An 18,994-nucleotide genomic window follows, 5' to 3' on the forward strand; every position below is an offset into this window, starting at 1 on the left:
CGGACCTTATTTTAATGATCTCACCCCATGCTTTTTAGTGCTTCTCATCTCGTGAGGTCCGAGGTGTCTCCAATTTTATTTACACTGAGGTAGTTAAGAATCGCACATTCAATGCTTTGCCTGTTTGAATCTATATATAATACCTCATTGTTGAATCTCCCTAGGGTTTGTTTTTTAAAAGGTTTAGTGTCAGTAATGGATAGACAGATAAACCAATTCCCAGCAAGCTTTAGACCACAATAGACACTACCATAATAAGGTATCCAATACCGTTTCAATATTTGAAGACACCATGGGCATCGTTGGTAGTCTCTCTGATCTGTCTACAATATATGTCCCCTCAGCTTTGTGTGTTTCTCCCCAGGATCAAGTCATTGTGTTCTTGATGAACCTAGTCAAAAATCAGTCTGTTGTCCAGGAATCTTTCCAAAAATCTTTTCAGGGTTAAACAGGTCTGTATGTTCTCTTGTTAAGTGGTTCCTGATCATGCTTGGACAACACCACTATGTTGCTACTCTTGCAATCTCTTGTAATCTCCCGTAGCATCCCCACTCTAATCATTAGCCACTGCTAATTAGCAGCTAATTAGTTCATATACGCTGCATAAAGCTTCACTGGCAAACCATCCGTCCCGGACCTGTGTTGTCTTTTGGCTAATAAATCGATGGCTGCCTTAATTTCCTGTATGGCTATTGATTCTTTCATTGCTTCTAGTTTGGCATTCACTGAAGGCAATGTGATGTTCTGTAAGTAAGATATCACTCCCCCCCTGCTCGCTTGGGTCTGCTGGTGCAGAATATAATGACTGGTAATTTGACACAAATGTTTCATCTATTTCCTTTTGTGTGTACTAGCGTTCCTACATCAGATCGCACGGTACATATTGGTTTCCAACTGCTTCATTGGCTAGTAGCCAAGTCATTAAATGACCCGCCTTGTCTCCCGCAGAGTGCTGCTTGGCCACATATTACTTATAATGAACCCCACTTAGTCTGTCCACTAGCACGGCACACTCTTTCATGGCTTCCACCCTGTGCTTATTTGATTATGAAACCACGTTATTTTCCAGGTCCCTAATCTTAGCTTCCTTTTCTAGGATTTGCTAGATGCCTCTAATTACCCTCTTGAATGCATCCCATTCAGTGGCCACATCGTTAACTGAGCCGTCATTTTCCTCAAAATAGCTGTCAAATTGGATAGTGACTGTAACTAATCAACTATAAATATATGCCTCATGATTGAAGCCCTCATGGAGAGAAAAAGTGCTGGCTGTTCTGAACCCAACAACATTCTTATAGTTTGGCTTCCTAGAAGAGTTCATTTGTGCGACATAACTAGTCCGATCTACTTTTGGGGTAGCGACACACATAAATAGTTCTTCATGGGGGGAGGGACAGGGCTGTTATGAATTACCATGGGGATGATAAGTGTTTGGTGCAGAATATTGAATTATGAGTGCAGTTCTACCCCTGCTGATATAAAGGCATGGACTACTGCTTAATAGAGAAAGTTAAAATTATACTTTTATGGTTCATTTAAGACACTAAAACCGTACTTGAAAATGTGTATAGTTTACAGTAATCACTGTATACCCTGGTGTTTTGTTAGACTTCATTCAGCCACAATATTGCGTATGATTCTTTTTCAAGTAGCACCACATTGCTTTATGTTTTTAAGTTGAGGCATGTTATTCATGGTGCTCCAAAATAAATATTTATTTTATTTTTGTTGAGTGGTACTTTATTGAATTGTTTTCGTTTTTCTTCCCAGAAGTCCTGCAGGTGATTTGGGAGCCAAAAAGAAAAAAAAGAAACAGAAGCGGAAAAAAGAAAAGCCAACTTCTGGGGGCACAAAGTCCGATTCTGCATCCGACTCTCAGGATATTAAACTGGACCAGGCTTCCAAAGTAAGTGTTGCCTTTAATTGCATCATTTAGGATTTGAGGTGGAAGAATCATTGGTGATGCTGTAGTCTTGATTATCCCACGTTTATTCCAGTATATTCTCTATATGAATAGTGTTGCATGCAACAGGAAGCTGGTGAAATTATGTATATCACAAAACCATGTGCTTGGGTGTGAGCCATCTGAAATCTAGGTAGGGTGCATATGTTGCTAGGGGCATGGGAGTATCTTGGAAGACTTGCAAATCCCTACACGTTTCACATACATGTCACAGAGAACAATTTGTTTCTTTTGAAGTTGCTTTTCATTTGCAGTGCATTTTACTGGTTCTGGTTACACACACAGACCTCCAACCCCCCCCCCCCCCCCCCTCAGCCCCCACCCTCTGTTGTGGTCCAAGCATTTTATTTAAGTGCCCAATGACTCGTTTCGGCTTGTCCACTTTCGTGGATCACAAACTAGTGCTATTCTGTATTATTTCCACAATTTAGATATTTGAGACAGGTGTACTCCTGCCATGGGCATCAATGTCTAAGAGGTGGAAGAAGTCGCTTTCGTGCATATAGATAGAAAGCTATCTTCCAAAGATTGATTGACTCTCTCTATTTTTCTCTTACTGAGGAACATGCTCTCATTTAAAGCAGTTGGGGATGCTTTGTCAACTAAAGGTTTCTACAGATTTTCTCAGGTAACGAATGTGCTTCAGAGGTACATGTAAATTGTGGATTATTGGCCTAACTCAGCTTGGGAAAAAAACTAGTAATTAATACATTTTGTCTTTTGTGCTTCAAAGCTTTTATAATATGATAGTAACTGCTATATGATAATATTCCACTGTACTCATGTTTCTTATTACTGGCCACCTATTGAACTTGGAGAGGTAACCTCTAATACGAAAATTACACAAACGCTTATCCATTGCAGTCAACCTAATCGAGAATCTTTTTTTAGCCACTTCAAAATGAAGTGCATATAATAGGGCCATTTTTGAACATAAAAACGTAATTTTTTTTGTTTGGTTTTGTTCATAAGGTGCACTTAAGAAGTAAGAAATCTGCCAGTATTTTGGCATTGCAGTCTGCATATGTGTAGTGTTGGCAGTGAGGATTCCTGGTGGTACTCAGTGGGGCAACCCGTGAAGACTACATGTGCCCAGTAAAGGCTCCTGGAGGGAGTGCTGCCGGAAGGGGAAGGGGCAGGGTGGGGTGGTAGTACACTCCAGAATACTGCCGAACGGCGGTAAGGAAACAAATAAATAAATCAAACAAATTTCGTTGCGTGCGCTGCATCGCATTTGGCGATGCAGTGCGCGCAATGAAATTAGTTATTTATTTGTTTACTTACCTATATTAGGCCGTATTCCGGAGTTTACTACCCCCCCCCCCCCCACCCTGCCCCTCCCCTGCCCCTCATCACCGCCCTGCAGCACTCCCTCCAGGAGCCGCTACTGCATGTGCAACATGTAGGGACGTAGTTTTACTCTTGTGAGAATGCTTACTTACTCACAAGGGCACCATCTTATCTTATGCATCGGTGTATTGCAGAAAATCTAAGGCGGCCTAGTTTTTTTGATAGTACTCTTTTGATTCTTTGTGAATCCCTTAAAAGTTGCACAATTATTCCCAACTTAGTCGAAGTATGTGAATCAGGTCTAGAATTCTGAAGTTGCTATACCTCTCAAGGTGCATGAAGTTTGATCCTCTCTGCCTCCTCTCACTTAGTGTCAATGAGCTACGAGAATGTGGTCTCAGGATGTCCCATATGAGCTGCAAATGCAGCTGCTTAAGGGTGCAGAAAGCACCAATGGAAGAGAATTGATTTTTGTGGCTTTATATTTTTTTCTGTAAGAATGGGTAGATAAGACACAGCTTTTTATTTAATTTCTCTCACAATGATTATTGTAAAATAGAAATTTAAAAGTTGGAAGAAGCATTCAACCTGACAATAAGAGTATTCTTGAGATTTGAAGATCTTGTGTTGAGCATGTCCGTGGTGGGCGAAGGCAAGAATTTTGCATCCTTGGGCAAAGTGAAATATTATTCTCCTTGACTCTGGCAGAGTGGCAATATTTAATGCTTGTGGTGCGCTAAAGGGCATGTTCTTTGACTATTTATTAATATTGTTTTTCAGAATTGCCCCCGTCCACATATGACAGTAATTCTTCCCTTTCCAGCCACAAAAGTAGTTTTCCTAAAGCAAGTTAATTTTTTCAGGAATCAGTACCTCTGTTATACTGGAAGGGAAAGCGGGCAAGCGGTCATCTGCTCTTCATGACTGTGTTAATAGAAAAAGAAGTAGTGCTGCATTAGCCCTATGGATGCATGAGTATTTTCCTCATAGAAAGTGTTTCACTAATAAGGTTCTAATAATTTATTACAACCTGTTAAAATGCATTACAAGCTGCAGCATCTGCACTGAGCATAAGCTCCTAGCTGTCTCTCAGTGATAAAAAGCGAGATAAGCTGATAAAACGAATAGAAGTGGTGCCAAAAACCATGAGAGTAAACAAAGCACACTTGTTTAACTATCTCCCACGTTTTAGTAAATAGGAATATTTTAATGAGTTTTATTTTAAAACTTGTTTCAGTTACGGTATTTGTGCAGTAATACAGATAATACGCATGGTTCGTTTCGGCACACCACCAATACGTAAAGTAGGATTAAACTGTTATAATTATGAGAGAAGTAGCACTATTGCCCTTTGATTCCTCATCCAACTCTGTTCCACCTCTTGTAAAAGCTGGACGCTGATCTAGATGGTGAGCTGAGCAATCGTGAAATGAAGTCTCTAATTTTTCGTACACTGAGAATTGTATTGGCTTCCTATTGAGTACATTTTAAATGGGTTTTTTCCTCACACACAATATCTTCCCATAGGGGGAGTCTAATATAGCTGGTACCTATAGGCACAAGACCCCAGGTAGTACTGTACGCTCTTCAATCGTCCATTTCCCAGAATGACCTAGAAGATATTAGTCTCTGTTCTTGCGACCTGGGGCATGGAAAACCTGCTGATCCGTTTCAGGAAGTTGTTAAAAACATTCCTTCTGCTCATCTGTCAATTCTTTGCACAGGTCTGTCAACTGCTTTGTGATATTTGTTCCCTAGCTCATTTCTTTTTTTGTTCCGTTTGTGTTTCAGTTCCATAAAGTACTTTTTAAATAAATAGCATTATTATTTGATAGGTGATCCTACCTATCGTAATGTGGATCACATGGTGTGGATTAGCATGAGTTTGGGATCCATTCTTTCCAAGAGACTGAGTTTTTTGTTCCTTTTATGACAAGCACTTCTGGGGATCGTATTGCTACTGTGAGTACTGGCAGAAACACGGTTTATCAGTGATGAAAAGGAACTACACCGTGTCTCAGAATGGTTGTGTTTTACCATTGCGTGTTTCCTTCACAGGTCTTTGCAGGGTTTGCAGTATTTAATTTGGGGAAGTTGTCTGCATCCAGTGGCTCCACAGCTCTGGAAAATATCAAATTCTTATTCTCCATCAGCACAAAGGTCCACCAAGATTCCCTTTCTCTGCCATCAAGGAATGGCCCAGCAACAAATGATGGAGATCTGTGGATCTCTGACCACTCGGGAGAGAAGCGGACTGAATTCCAAGCAAAGGGAAATGAAGGCCAATGGGTGCGCTTGCGAGCTGTGCTGTGATCATGTGGATACTGTGGTTAGAGACACGATCATCATAGTGAAAGTTTAATACCAGGAACAGGTCAGTTTGACATACCTATAAGACTTGAGGAGAAGGAAATACGTTGATGTCGACTGATGAACAACTCACCAAGTGTAGGTGTCTGATCATAACAGCTACATCTCTGTATTCTCTACCAACCCAGCTGAAGGGGCCACAAGCTCTCTCCAGCTTTGGACCCCTAGTGAGCTGGTCACCTCTTCATTTTAAACCAAATGCCCCAAAGCAGGTCTGTTGGACTGTTTGTGTGTGAGGGGTCCCAAGTTCAGGCTTAATTTCTCCTATCTGCCTCGCCCTTTTCTTCCTTCACCCCTATCCCACTCTTAGGGAAGTGCAGAATCTGGAAGACACTAACCTGAAGTTCTGTTTGGTTTGTTTCCAGTTGGCTTGAGAATCAGTATCTGTGCAATCGTGGATTTCAACTTCTTCCTCTCTAGTAAGTGTTATGGCGACCATAGGCAGATCTCCACAGGGGTGTCAAGTGTGGACTTGTGTGATTAACCTCAAGGTTGCCCACTTATTTTTGCTAAGGTAGTTCACATTTAGTACAGTGTTCCCCATGAGTTCAATTTCGTCCCACAGGTCTGCACCAGGCTGATGGTGGTGTCCAAATTTAGCTACATGGGGCTGCACATCTCACCTTTATCTGTCTGGTTTCATTGGGCATTCTCTCCTAAGGAATCTGTTCACTCCCTTCAGAAAATTCTTTCTGTGGTCTGGTAAAATATTACCACTAATTTGCAAGTTTACAGATCCTTCAACTCCTAGCGACCTTATGATTCTTACTTAAAAGGCAGTATTTCTTTCTTATGCGACCTACGTTTGAAGGACCTGCGAGTTGAAGGCTTTGTTTTATTATGAACGTTACACAATATTTTAAAAGGGTTCTTTGTTCTTGCACATCTTTCCTAGGTTTTCGGTAGATATGTACAGAGTTGATCCATTTCTCTTTTCCTGCATTCTCTGGCTATGGAAAGATGCCATAACCTATTAAGCAAGAAAGAAAAAAAACTATATTTTTATCAGATCTTAATCCCATACGACTGCCCTTGTGCTATGTAATTTGTCTTAAAGACCTTGATTGCCTGCTGGATGATGTCTAGAGTGTTTCAAGTTTGCTGATCTCCTTAATTCGGGTGTTTTCACATGCATATGATGAGAGCCTTTGGCTTCCATCACTGTCCAGGACCTTGAAAGTAATCTGCATGGTCGGCCGCATGGATCGCCAGGCATGATCTCTGCAAGCACCACAGGGGTGAGTGCTTCATATGTAATGCCTTTCACTCTTTCCATGAGTCTGTGACCAGGGTGAGTCTGGATGTAGTTAGTAGCTCCTTAAATGACTCAGTTTCCTCAATAATGCCTTCAATCTTTGTCCTCCCTTTCCTCCGAGTTGTTGGGGCTAGTGGGTGTGTAAAGGTTGGGATGTGAAAATATATATCATAAAAACATCAGTTTAAAGAAAAATAGAGTATCAAAATGTGCATCTTGCGTAGATATCTCCCTACAAAAATCATCTCAACGTGCAGCTACACTCAGTATGGAGTCCGCCTCACATATGGTAGGACTGGTGTACCAAATTAAACCAAGACCATGACTGTTTGGAACAGAGATTGTCTGGATTTAGGGATTTAAATTTGGTCAAATAGTACTTGGGGAAATGTCACTATAATATTTAAATGTTGGACATTATTACTTTTGCTTAAGTGTTTATGCAATCAGTTTTTTCAGTGTGTATTTTCACAAAGAAGAAACGTGTGAGTAACAGAGCTTTTGACTGCACATACCTCTGGCTGCCAGTCACATTCTCAACTCCCTGCTGTGCAAGAACATTTGCTTTTTGGAACCCTTGGTTGGCAGAGGCAGGGGGACAAAGAGCCCAGGCAGGAGATGAACAAGCTCTGGAATATAACTGCCTATCCTGCAAGCCGACGGACAGCCACGAGTAACCTGAGAGTCGCGCTATGGGTGTGTTGGGAAGTAGGGTATGATGAAGGTATTTATGAGGTTGTGTGGGCTTATTTTATTTTCCACATTTTTCCTATGATTTAGGTGATCGATATCCTTTGACCAGGGATATTTCTAGCATTAGGGTAAGTGATTGCCTCTTTTCCTGAGCAGAACTACATGGCTTTCTAAAAACAAATACGATTTTCATCGTAAAATAGAGTGTATGTATTTTTTGCCAGTTGTAGTGGATTTATCTTCTCTAATTTGCATTGCCATGGTCCATAGAAGGTTAACAAATTGGTGAAATCTACAATTCTGTTGTCACCTCTGCCTCAAACAGGGAGAATTCATATCCTGAGGCTAAAGAAGACTTTATTAATTCTCCACGCTTCTGAGGATTAATATGCCGTTGTTCCAGACAAAGTTGCAGGTTTGTACTTTTTTGGCAGAACTTTCTATGTTTTATCCAGAGCTTTGATCTGGTAAGCTATTTGGACGAAGAAAAATACAAAAGCATTAGCCCTCACAAACCTAATTATCCATAATATGCAAACCACAAGGCTTTAGTTTTAAAAAGGACAATGCCAATAAAATAAATAGACAAATTAATGTATTCTGAGGTATTCCACTGGCACTATTCTGAGGTTGATTGAATTCTGTGGAAAGCTGACCAGTGGATTTTTCGAGCAACAAAATAGGACTACCTCTGCCCAGGGTGGGGCTGGCCTATTGGACAATTAACCTGTGTCTGACGGGCTAGTGTGACTAGTCAGTGCCTTGACTGTTTTGTCACTGTTTGTGGGCCTGTTTTATGGCTTGCTGGTCCAGTTTTTACTGTTGATTTCCCAGCTATTAAAACAATCATTTATTTTATTTGTAAAGTTTTAAATGGCGCGAACTAGACCCTGGAAGTGTATCAGAGTGCTTTACAAATGTTACAGCAACTAGAAAGCAGGATAAACTAGAAACATATATGTCTGAGTAGCTAACAGGAAACATAAATGTTGTCAATACTAGTTATAGATCAAGAAGGTACCCAAGAGTGCGTTAGCTCTCTGCATAAAGCGTCCAGTGCAGATCCTGGCTGGTGAACTGTCTGATTAGTACCCAGCTAAATCAAGCTTTGGGATCAGGGTAAAGTTTTGTTCATTAAAAGCAGTTTGACTTATTTTTTGAAGTGCTTGAAGGGTTCATTCTGATTTTCAGGGACATTGCCTGTAGCAAGCTGAATTCATGCAGTCTTCCATACCTTGCACCAAACACTTAAGGAACATCTCTTTACAAGTTCAAAACAGACCCAATTTCCAGAAATTTATCATTTTTTAGGTCTCACCTATGCAGCACTTGCACTGTCTCTTCGAGACATGCTGTAGTCAGAATATAGACATGAAGCTGAGCCCTCTTTCCTCCCATCTTTGTAATTGGCTGCTGTCCCTGTCCTTTGTAATATTTCTACTGGATTCAGTCATTGGCCCCTCTGCACAGCCCAGTGAGCAGATTTATTGGCCTTGAGGACACCAGCTGATTGAGTGTAGCAGATGGCCCTCGCCCCAACACCATGAAAACCTTTGTATGTCAAAGCTTGTAATTTTCACACAATATATGGAATGCGGGAGATAAAACAACCCTTTAAGTATGCTCTTCAGCCACACCATCAAAAATATCCCTCTTGCTGCGCTTTTTACAGGCCAGTTGAGAGGTGTGGGGAGAAACGCAGCACAGGGGTTATGTGATGGGTGAAGCAGCACCCGAGGAAGAGGAAGGTAGCAAACAAATGCACTCTTGTGGAGTGCTGAATGGAAAAGAAAAAAATGTTCCTTAAATGTGAGCAGTGGAAAGATACAACTCAGCCAATTAAAAGGACTGTAAGGATGCTAAGCTCCTGGGGAGGGAAAAGACATCAACCCATTGAATAAGACGCAAGCAATGATTTACCTTAAAGCCAGCAATCGATAATCAAAGGGCGGTTTCAAATCCCACTGTAAACATACAATAGATTTTTTGCAACCAGACACCTTGTGCTGTTTGGTTGGCTCAACATAAAAAGTGCTTGTCCAGAAGTCAACAGCTTGGGGGAATAGCAGTTTCACAAGCAGAATGAATAAATGATTCAATACAGGCACTCTGTGTCCTCATACCTCGCTGGGGCCAGTTCCCGTCTCTGCATTCACAACACAATTCCCACTTTTCAGGCAGCTTCTTCACCTAACTGAAGCTGTTGGGTTAGCTCAGGTAGTTAATCTATCCTCTGCCAGAATGTACCTGTGCAAACTGTACATTACATGTCAGATTCTCAGCATCAAACAACCCTTCATCCTTCCTGGGATGATAACATGAGTTATTATCTCACAAAAAGGTCCTCTAATGGAGTAATAAACAATAGGAATACCACTCCAAAGTATACTACTCACAACAAGTATCCTAATGAAAACTATACTACTATGTGAATCACAAAGTGCAAAAACCAAAATAAGCATTAGCTATTTAAAGACTAGAACCCTCACTCACCACTTGGGTGACATGCTTCATCATTGGGTTCCCTCTTACACACAGTGCCCGCAAGGTGCACTGTGTGGGCCACAACTATCCTTCTGGAGAGGAGCGTGAGGTGTTTTTCACTCCAATGTTAGAGGTGTATGGGGGCAGAGTGCAAAGATAATACCAAAAGTGCATTAAAACCACGGGAGGCGGGGGGTGATTACTTCTGGCAAGTTGGGGCTGCTTCAGTGGGAGGGGGAGGGATCAAGGGAGGAATGTTCTCGTTTATACCTGTTCTTCCTAAAACAGGATGGTTTTGCTCAAAGCTTAATAAGGATGACAGACGATTTAATTGTTGAACGTTTGGCACAAGGTACAGAAATGCAGTATATGCCCACCTAAAAATTGAGCTACACCTTTTGGGCATGGGCTTCCTTTTTTATTTACGAGCATATATGCCCCTGGTTGACATAGAGCCGGAGAAACTGAATATTGTTACATGGAACGTCAGAGGGTTGGGAGATTCACGTAAAAAGCGACCCATATTAGCCTACTTGGACCGGCACCAGGTGCACATAGCCATGCTGCAAGAGACTCATTTTAATCCCCAGAGTCTTAACACTTTTGCGAGTAAATGGGCAGAACACCAAATCTTTTCCTCTTATTCATCATATGCGAGGGGCACAGCCATACTTATAAAGAAGCGCACACCCTTCCAGATGGCTGTGGCTACCTGGGACGCACAGGGGAGGTATTGCCTGGCTTGGGGTAGACTGGGTCCTGATTCCGTCCCTCTGGCTTGCTGCTATGGGCCAAATGTGGACACCCCCGACTTTTATTCCGCATTATGGGCTTGGATCTTTGATATAGGCTCTAACCATATAATTTGGGGAGGGGACTTCAATGTTACATGCAACCCAGAGGTTGATAGGTCTCACCCTGCCCCTCATCATTACACTAAAGCTCGCACTGTCCTACAAAGCACACTCATTACTTATCACCTAATTGATGCCAGGAGGCATGCTCACCCCCACAAGCTAGAGGGCACACACTTCACGGTGCAAGTGGCGTCGTGGGCGAGACTGGATTATTCGTTTGTGACCCGTGGATTGGGCCCAGCCATATCCCAAGCACAGCATTTGGCCCGTACTTTCTCGGACCACGCCCCTGTTAAACTTGCACTATCGTCGGCAGATTATGGCTCCCACGCAACAGTTGGAGACTGCACGCTCCTATTCTATTGGACCCGGTTTTTCAGGAGGAGCTAGGGGAGGAGGTGCACAACTTTTTTGTGTGGATCAAAGACTCAGTAGAGAATGTTGAGACCATTTGGGAGGCATTCAAGGTTGCACTTAGGGGTTATTGCATATCTAAGGGGTCAGGAGTACTCAAGGACATCATGAGCACACTGCGCAAGCTGGATAAAGAACTCAAGGCACTTGAGACGAAATTGGCCTCACACCCGGACGGTCCCACCCAACTAAAATTTAGAGAGGCGTTCACAGAGTATATGGAGTCGGCACGGAGAGAGGCGCGCTTTTGGGGTAGATATTGGATGGCTCAACGTTACGGGGAGGGGGAAAGGCCAGGCAAGGCGCTGGCAGACACAATTAGGAAACCACGTTATTCCAACTATGTGTTGGAACTTGAGGGTCCGGGGGAGGCGGTATATAGAGACACTACCAGCATACTCAATGCCTTTACCACGCATTATGCCCAATTGTACCCCACACATAAGGTAGATGAGTTAGATCTGTACAGCTATTTGGAGGATGTGACAATGGGATGGCTGACCAATAGACAGCAAGAGTTTTTATGTGCCCCTTTTGAACTTGATGAGGTAAGGGACGCAATTATGCACTTGCAGTCGGGGAAGGCTACTGGCACAGACGGCATACCTGTAGAAGTCTATAATACTTGTATAGATCAGATGGCCCCCATACTTCGTGAAGTCTATGAAGATGCCTTAGAAACTGGACACCTCCCTCTATGAGAGAGTCCCTAATCGTTTCTCTATTCAAGACGGGGAAAGCTCCTCATCAGTGCGATTCTTACAGGCCGTTGTTACTTCTTAATTGTGATGTTAAAATACTGGCCAAACTCCTAGCCATCCGACTCAGCCTGCTGCTCGAACTTAATTCTTCCTGATCAGTCTGGTTTTGTGCCCGGCCGAGCTACTTCCCAGAATTTAAGAACCCTCTTCACTGTGCTAAATGTCTCTTCTGAATTGCCTTTGGCGGCTGTATTTCTAGATGCAACAAAGGCTTTTGATTCAATTGAATGAGACTATATCTTTGGGGTGATGTTGCGCATGGGCTCCCCCCCCCCCTCTTTCTCTCCTGGATCAAACTACTGTACTGTTCGCCAGTTGCTAAGGTGCTCATAAATGGTCGCACATCCCGGGCGTTCCTGGTCACAAGGGGCAGCCAGCAGGGATGCCCTCTATCCCCATTACTTTCCGCGCTTAGGGTTGAACCCTTGGCAGCAAAACTGCGGCAGCATCATAAAGATAAAGCGCTGCGGTGCAACATGAGGCAAATATTAATATCCTTGTATTCGGATGATATTACTCTATACATTCGCGACCCGCAAAATAATTTAAACCCAATTCTCAGGGAGTTCATTATTTTTGGGAAACTCTCCGGGATCCAAATCAATTGGGGTAAATCCTGTATTTTCCCTTTGACGACTGCAGCGGTCCGCTTCCCACTGGATTACCCCCTGAAGTGGTGTGAGGACAAATTGCGATATTTGGGCGTTCGTGTTACGAGGGATAGGGATGAGCTAATGCGCCTCAGTTACGGAACGGCCCTGACGCGCATAACGGATTGCGTCTCCCGCTGGATTACACTCCCTCTTTCAATGGCGGGGCGAGCCTCCCTAATTAAAATGGTGATATTGCCCCAATTACTTTACCTTTTTTTTTTTTTTAAACATACCGTTATATCCGGGGAATTAGTTTTTTAAAACACTGAAATCCGAATTGATACGCTTGGTATGGGGAGGGCAAGCACCCGAGACTACAGTGGAGTGTTCTCATTAGCCCATACTTGCAGGGAGGTTTTGGCGTGCCCAATTTTGAATTATATTATATCCGTGCACAGGCTCATTACGCATATTTTTGAGTGCATCAACCACAATATATGTCACAAGTGGCAGCAGACCACTGGCTTGCACACCCCGTCCCGATTGAAGGTGCGCTGTATGACGTGTCTACTGGCAGGGAACAGACGTCGACTACTGTTGCCTGTACTGTTGCAGCGTGGCAACGCATAAGTAGTATGTTGAACGCCCCCATGCTCTATTCCCCGCTGATGCCTCTCGCATATCATCCCAGCATGCCCTTTCTTCAAGAAACAGTATTTCACAAATTCGCGGAGCGCGCACACATTAAAACTTGGGGGGATTTGTATCATGAAGGCCAGTTTCGGAAGATTGAGCATGTTCAGAATTTACAGCAGACCCCGCTTGATGTGTTTTTATATATTCGTCTTAGACAGGGCATCCGCTCCCTTACTCCGAGCTTCCCGGCTGAGCCCCCATAACTTGCTCCGCTACAATTGACTCTTAAAGGTGCGACAGCCAAACGACTAGTTTCACTGATATACCGCACAGTACACATACAAAGAAAGGAGCCATCTGCGCTAGCTAGGACGCGCTGGAACGTAGGATTGGGCTTTGAACTGTCAGATGAGCAATGGGAGTACTGCTCATCACAAACAGCGCAGGTATCGGTTAGCTGAAGGCTGCGTATAATCCATTACAAATTCTTACATACATTGTACTACACCCCGGCCCCGATGCATAGGTATAATCTGAGGGATACAGACAGCTGTGACAGGTGTCAGGCACCGGGTGCAGATTTTTTGCACTTAGCCTGGGAATGCCCGGAAGTACATAATTATTGTAAACAGGTTTTTGAAGCTCTGAACTTGATGGTGGATACTCATATCCAGCCCACACCCCTATTGGCTCTACTAGGATATGTTAAACCACTGAAAGCGGTGCATCGCAAATATGTGGCACTTGCGTTGCATCTGGCAAAGAGACGCGTGGCGTGCCGCTTGGGTAGAGGGCGGGCGCCCAAGTTCAAAGTCTGGATGGATGACTTGGTGTATTGTCAGGAGCAACTCACTACATATGCGGAATTGTTACCAATCACCTCCAGGCCCAAGGATATCTGGGGCCCCCTAAAGTGCTATCTGCTAGTGCACCCGCGGGCGGACCCCACAAAAGAGTAATAGGTGCCTGCTCTCCTGGGGGGTTCTAGGTACACACAACATCAATGGGGCTGGATCCACTTAAGAGTTTGGGTGCTATGGGTTTATGTTGATTATAGTGCAATGTGTCAGGTTTGGGATGGCCGGGAGTGCCCGGGATTGGACTATACCAGGGGCTTCCGAATGATGGCTCTCCATGGAGGGACTGTGTTGCGAACAGATGGTAATATTTAACTAAATGTGGATGTGTGTGATGCTTTAACCAACTGTAAGATACTCCTCGCTGTCTATGTAAATACCATATAATATTCTCCTAAACGACGATATGTGCTCCGATGCTCTTGGAAGTTGTGCAGTAGCTGTACTGATACTGTGCCAAACATTTTTCGATGTATGACACATATGTATGGTTTTTTTAAAAAACAAATAAACCGAATTAAAAAAAAAAAAAAGAAAGAAATATTAAACTTCAAGTATGGCCTACTGCCCCTATTTCAGGAAAGAAGCAACATGTAAATTAATTCTAAAAGTCATTAAAATAATAATGTTCTTGGTCTTCATAGTTTTAGGCACTTATACTGAAAATGTCAGACATCTTTTGCGTTTCATTTATGAATTGCACCAAAGTCGAGTTAAGACACTCTGCAGTGAAATCAATAGAAATGCTAAGTTATCAACTTTCATAACATTTCATGTAAAAAATATAAGCTCATTGGTTACTTAAACATCTTAAATTTACTAAATGATTAATCCTACTGTTTCTACCTAGTCAAGCATGCTTTTTTGGTGCTGACTTATTACTTTTTCTAAGTTTCTGTGTTGTTTTTCTAGACGTGCGCAAGGTGCACATCTGTTCTCATTACCGTAATTCAGTGTGTGTCGTGTAAAGGCAAGATCAGCTTTTACGCTTCCTCAAGTCCCCCTCTGATGGCTACTGAAGCCATCACAAAAATCCACATCAGGTCATCGCAAACATTTGTGTTGTCTTTAGTCTTTTTCTTCTAAACTTTTCTAAAATGTTCATTTCATGACAATAGTTACATTGTCTTCACGTTCAATATCGCATCTTGTTCTTTTAACTCCTTTTTAGGTCTCGCCTAGCTATTGCGATAGCAATCGCTATCCGAGACTTTAGTAAGGGGCTCCTAAAAGTGCTCCCAAAAGCGGATTGCATGGCGAGCACGCGCACAATCACGTGCATCGTGCCGCCATGCAATCTGCTTTTGTGAAGCGTTTCAGCCCACTGGCGACGGGCGTGCGGTTACGCGCACAATGACGAGCAGAGGCACCATATGGCTTTCCTCTCTCGTCATGATGCGCGCACATCGCACACCACTCGCCAGCCTGCTTTCACTTTTGCGCCTCAATGCTCCTCCCCCTCCCTCACCACAGAGCGCATCTCGCGGCCCCTTCGTGTATGCGAGGCTCGCCGGGGACGCGCTTGTTTCAGTTTGTCACAAGTTTTCTCGCTCCACTGCATCATCTGCCTGCCGTCCCCTTTGAAACATACAAAGGCAAAAATAAAAGCAGGCTTTTGCTTTACTAAACTTTTAATACTCGACATGTCTGGATTTGATTTTTGCAAGGCACAGAGAACTAAGGCGGATACTCGAACGACGTTCCCCCTGTTCCAAAGTCCGCAGCTTTGCATGTTATGCCACATCGTCGCTCCAAATGCATCCGCTTTGTTTAGGAGGGGTTATCTCCATTTCCCTCATGCACCCACCCTTAACCTCTTCCTCTTTTGTTTCCCTGAGCACCAGCCAGCACAGGACCAGCACAGGACCAGCACATTCACTTAAAACATACAGAGCCTCGCATCCGGAGTCTCTCTTCTGGGGCCTAGCCCTTCCAGTGCTCACAACATCCCCACACCACGCATAGCTTATCTCCCTCTTCGGGCCATAAATCTTCTCAGGCTGCCCATTTGCTTTGCACTCATGTCCTCTCTTCCGTTCTCTGTATGTTACAAATGCTTGTTATTTTATTTTAAATGCAGAGTAGAGGAGAATTCCTACAGCCCTTTTCATTTAAACAGACCATCTTCAATTACCTTTTAAACTTAACTCTTTCCTTTGCCCCATCACCCTTCGACTGCCCCCAGTCAAATGAAAATAAGCATTTACAATCCAATAGGTCTCACATTTGCACCATTGGCATTGTAAATGACAATGCCTTTTAGTAACTGAAGATAATCTACAACTATTTCCCCCAGTTCTGTGATGTAAGTAACAGTGTTTTTCGCACTGCTGCTTCAGAAAAAGTGCACAACATAAAGGGGAGAGTTAACAGGAAACACCCTGGTCTTGCTCACTCAAAAACCTTTTATTTTGAAAAGTTGTCACGAATTAGAAAATGACGTGCCATAATAAAAGACTTCATACCTACATGTAAATGTTAAAAAACACAATCGAAGAAGGTTGTATGTCAGTTTAAACCACTGAGTGAATTTAATTATTAGAGTGCTTACTGGTTAGTAATTTACCTCTAAGCGCTTTCGAATAAGATGCATGACGAGCTGTTGAAATCAGACCAAAAGCGGCTTACAAGTCAGGTATTTCTTTCTGAAGATCTCATGCTTGAAAATGGCTCTAAAATCCTACACGTGTTATTGTGCTTCCGTGCGTTATTCATGGGTTAAAATATGTTCTTTACTTCCTGCCTCAAGGGTACAGATTAATTTTATCACGTTTTTGATAAGTGTGAGCGATGTTATCTGCAGTTTAATCAAACTAAGCATGCTCCTAGAACTCTGAACACGGATAAAGTTAAAACATTTCTTCAGATCTTAGAAATGATTCAGTGCAATATAATCCCGAGCCCATGTCGTTTATCTCATTTTGTATTTTAAGTTCACTGACACACTTTAATAACCCCTGATTGCAATGCTAACCAGGAAGTGAACAAGTCACGCCCCATGCAAGTCATCATTTTCCCATGCCATGGCTGTCTGCCAAAATGAGTGAAATATTGTGACTTCAGCCAGTACTGATTTTCGACATGGCTGCTGTGTCTCTGACACCAAGATGTGCCAACAAGCATTGGTAAAGCCAGCGGGTCACACTATGTAAGATCTATTAGCTTTGTCAATGTGTTTTTAGCCATGTTGTACAGTAGCATGGTTGCTGTGCAGCATGGCTATAAGTGAAACAAGCATTGGCATAGCCAATAGGTCTCGCCTTTGGGACCTTATAAGTGTTTAGCCATGCCACAGTTGTTGTTGCACCAAGGATATTGTGCTGCATAACTAAATACTTATAAGGTCCCAAAAGCAAGACCTGTTGGCTATGCCAATGCTTGTTCTCCTTTTTTTATATGTGCAGAATTTGATAGATGGTATCAGCAGTATGCACAAAGAGATCGCCACTAATGGTCTGAAGATTGAAATCATTAGTCCATTACCTAACAGTTGACAATCCCTTATCAATTATTTCCCAGGCACCATCATTTTTTAATTATTTGCGGTCTTTAAGTCAGTAATATTTTGAGGTTGAGCCTGGACAGGGCATGTGCTGCTCTGCGAGGCATGCTGTATTCGGGCATGGACTTGAAGCTCCGCCCCCTCACCTCCCATATTTTTCATTGGCTTGTGTCATTGTCCCCTGTAAACTATGGTTTTTAATTGTTCAATGGGCTTAGTTGTCCCTCCTTAGTATCGCCTTCTCTTATTTTACAGCCTCCCATGAGGACAACCCCTCTTACTGTGTTATTACTCTGTAGACTTTAATTACAGCCTCCAAGCACTATTTTCTCAAATAGCTCTGTCCTGTCTGCTGTTGCAGGCAGGACAAGTTCTCTCCTAGAGCTTTTTAAAAATCTTTATAGTATGGGCGCCGAACGCATTTGCAATGCAATAGGTCTCACAATTGCGAGAGTTTAAGCTATTGGCATTGTAAATGACAATGCCTTTTATTTACCTGTTTTAAAAACAACACATGAATAAAAAGGCCTTGTCATTTACAGTGCCAATAGCTCAAACTCTCGTAAATGCAAGACCTATTGCATTGCAAATCCTTGTTAATTTAGCTCTCTGGATCTTCACTTTTGTCTGGTGTGTAAGTGCAAGATTGTTGAATTTTTAACAACCAACAGCCTCCGCACTCTTTTTCGAGGACCGCGTCTAGGGCAAGTCAGTTTTGCATCACCATCGATCTTATTGAAATTATTTCAATATCTACTACAGAAAATCCTCCCATTGTACTGGTGGCTAATTTATCTACTATAGGAGAAAGCTTTCTAATTTTATGGACATTTAATACTGCTTCTACAGAAGGTATTAAAGCCCCTAAAATATCACCTACTACTTCACTAGCACTCTCACCTCTCTTCATTCTCCAGTTTGTCTTTTTTAGTTCGTCTCCAATGTGTTTTACAAGATAAATCTTAAGAAAAACAATTCCCAAACTAGAGCTTCCATGCCTTCCTTTTGGCAATTTATAATAGGTATTCTTTCCACTTGTTTAATACACTCCAGGAAAGATAGGATCAGTTCCTTCTAAGTATCTTCCCCAGTTCTTATAAACGTCAAAGATATATTCACTATGACCTACACATTTTTTGTTAGCATTTGATCTTTTTCTATATATACATTTTCTTTTATGTTGCCAGTCTAAGGCTATATTTGCCATCCCTTCTAATATTTTATGTGCATCTCTTGGTAAGTTAAAAAGAGGTACTTTTAAAGGTGCATCAGTTTTATTAGTCACATTATTTCATCTACTCTCTACTAAATATATTTTC

The 18,994-nt window shown here is 42.5% G+C and overlaps 1 protein-coding gene across 2 annotated transcripts in view; it reads left to right on the forward strand.

Moving 5' to 3' along the window:
- Positions 1-18,994, forward strand: part of NMT2 (N-myristoyltransferase 2) — a 257,288-nt gene that overhangs the window by 47,019 nt on the left and 191,275 nt on the right. Inside the window, exon 2 of one of the 2 annotated variants that reach the window (XM_085631260.1) lies at positions 1,774-1,906. In XM_085631260.1, coding sequence (XP_085487386.1) covers positions 1,774-1,906 — 133 coding nt within the window. Of the gene's footprint in view, positions 1-1,770; positions 1,907-18,994 lie in introns of both variants that reach the window. The other variant, XM_085631259.1, reaches the window with a different exon arrangement.

Source organism: Triturus cristatus, chromosome 10 (assembly GCF_964204655.1).
Source record: "Triturus cristatus chromosome 10, aTriCri1.1, whole genome shotgun sequence".
Classification (NCBI taxonomy): Eukaryota; Metazoa; Chordata; class Amphibia; order Caudata; family Salamandridae; genus Triturus; species Triturus cristatus.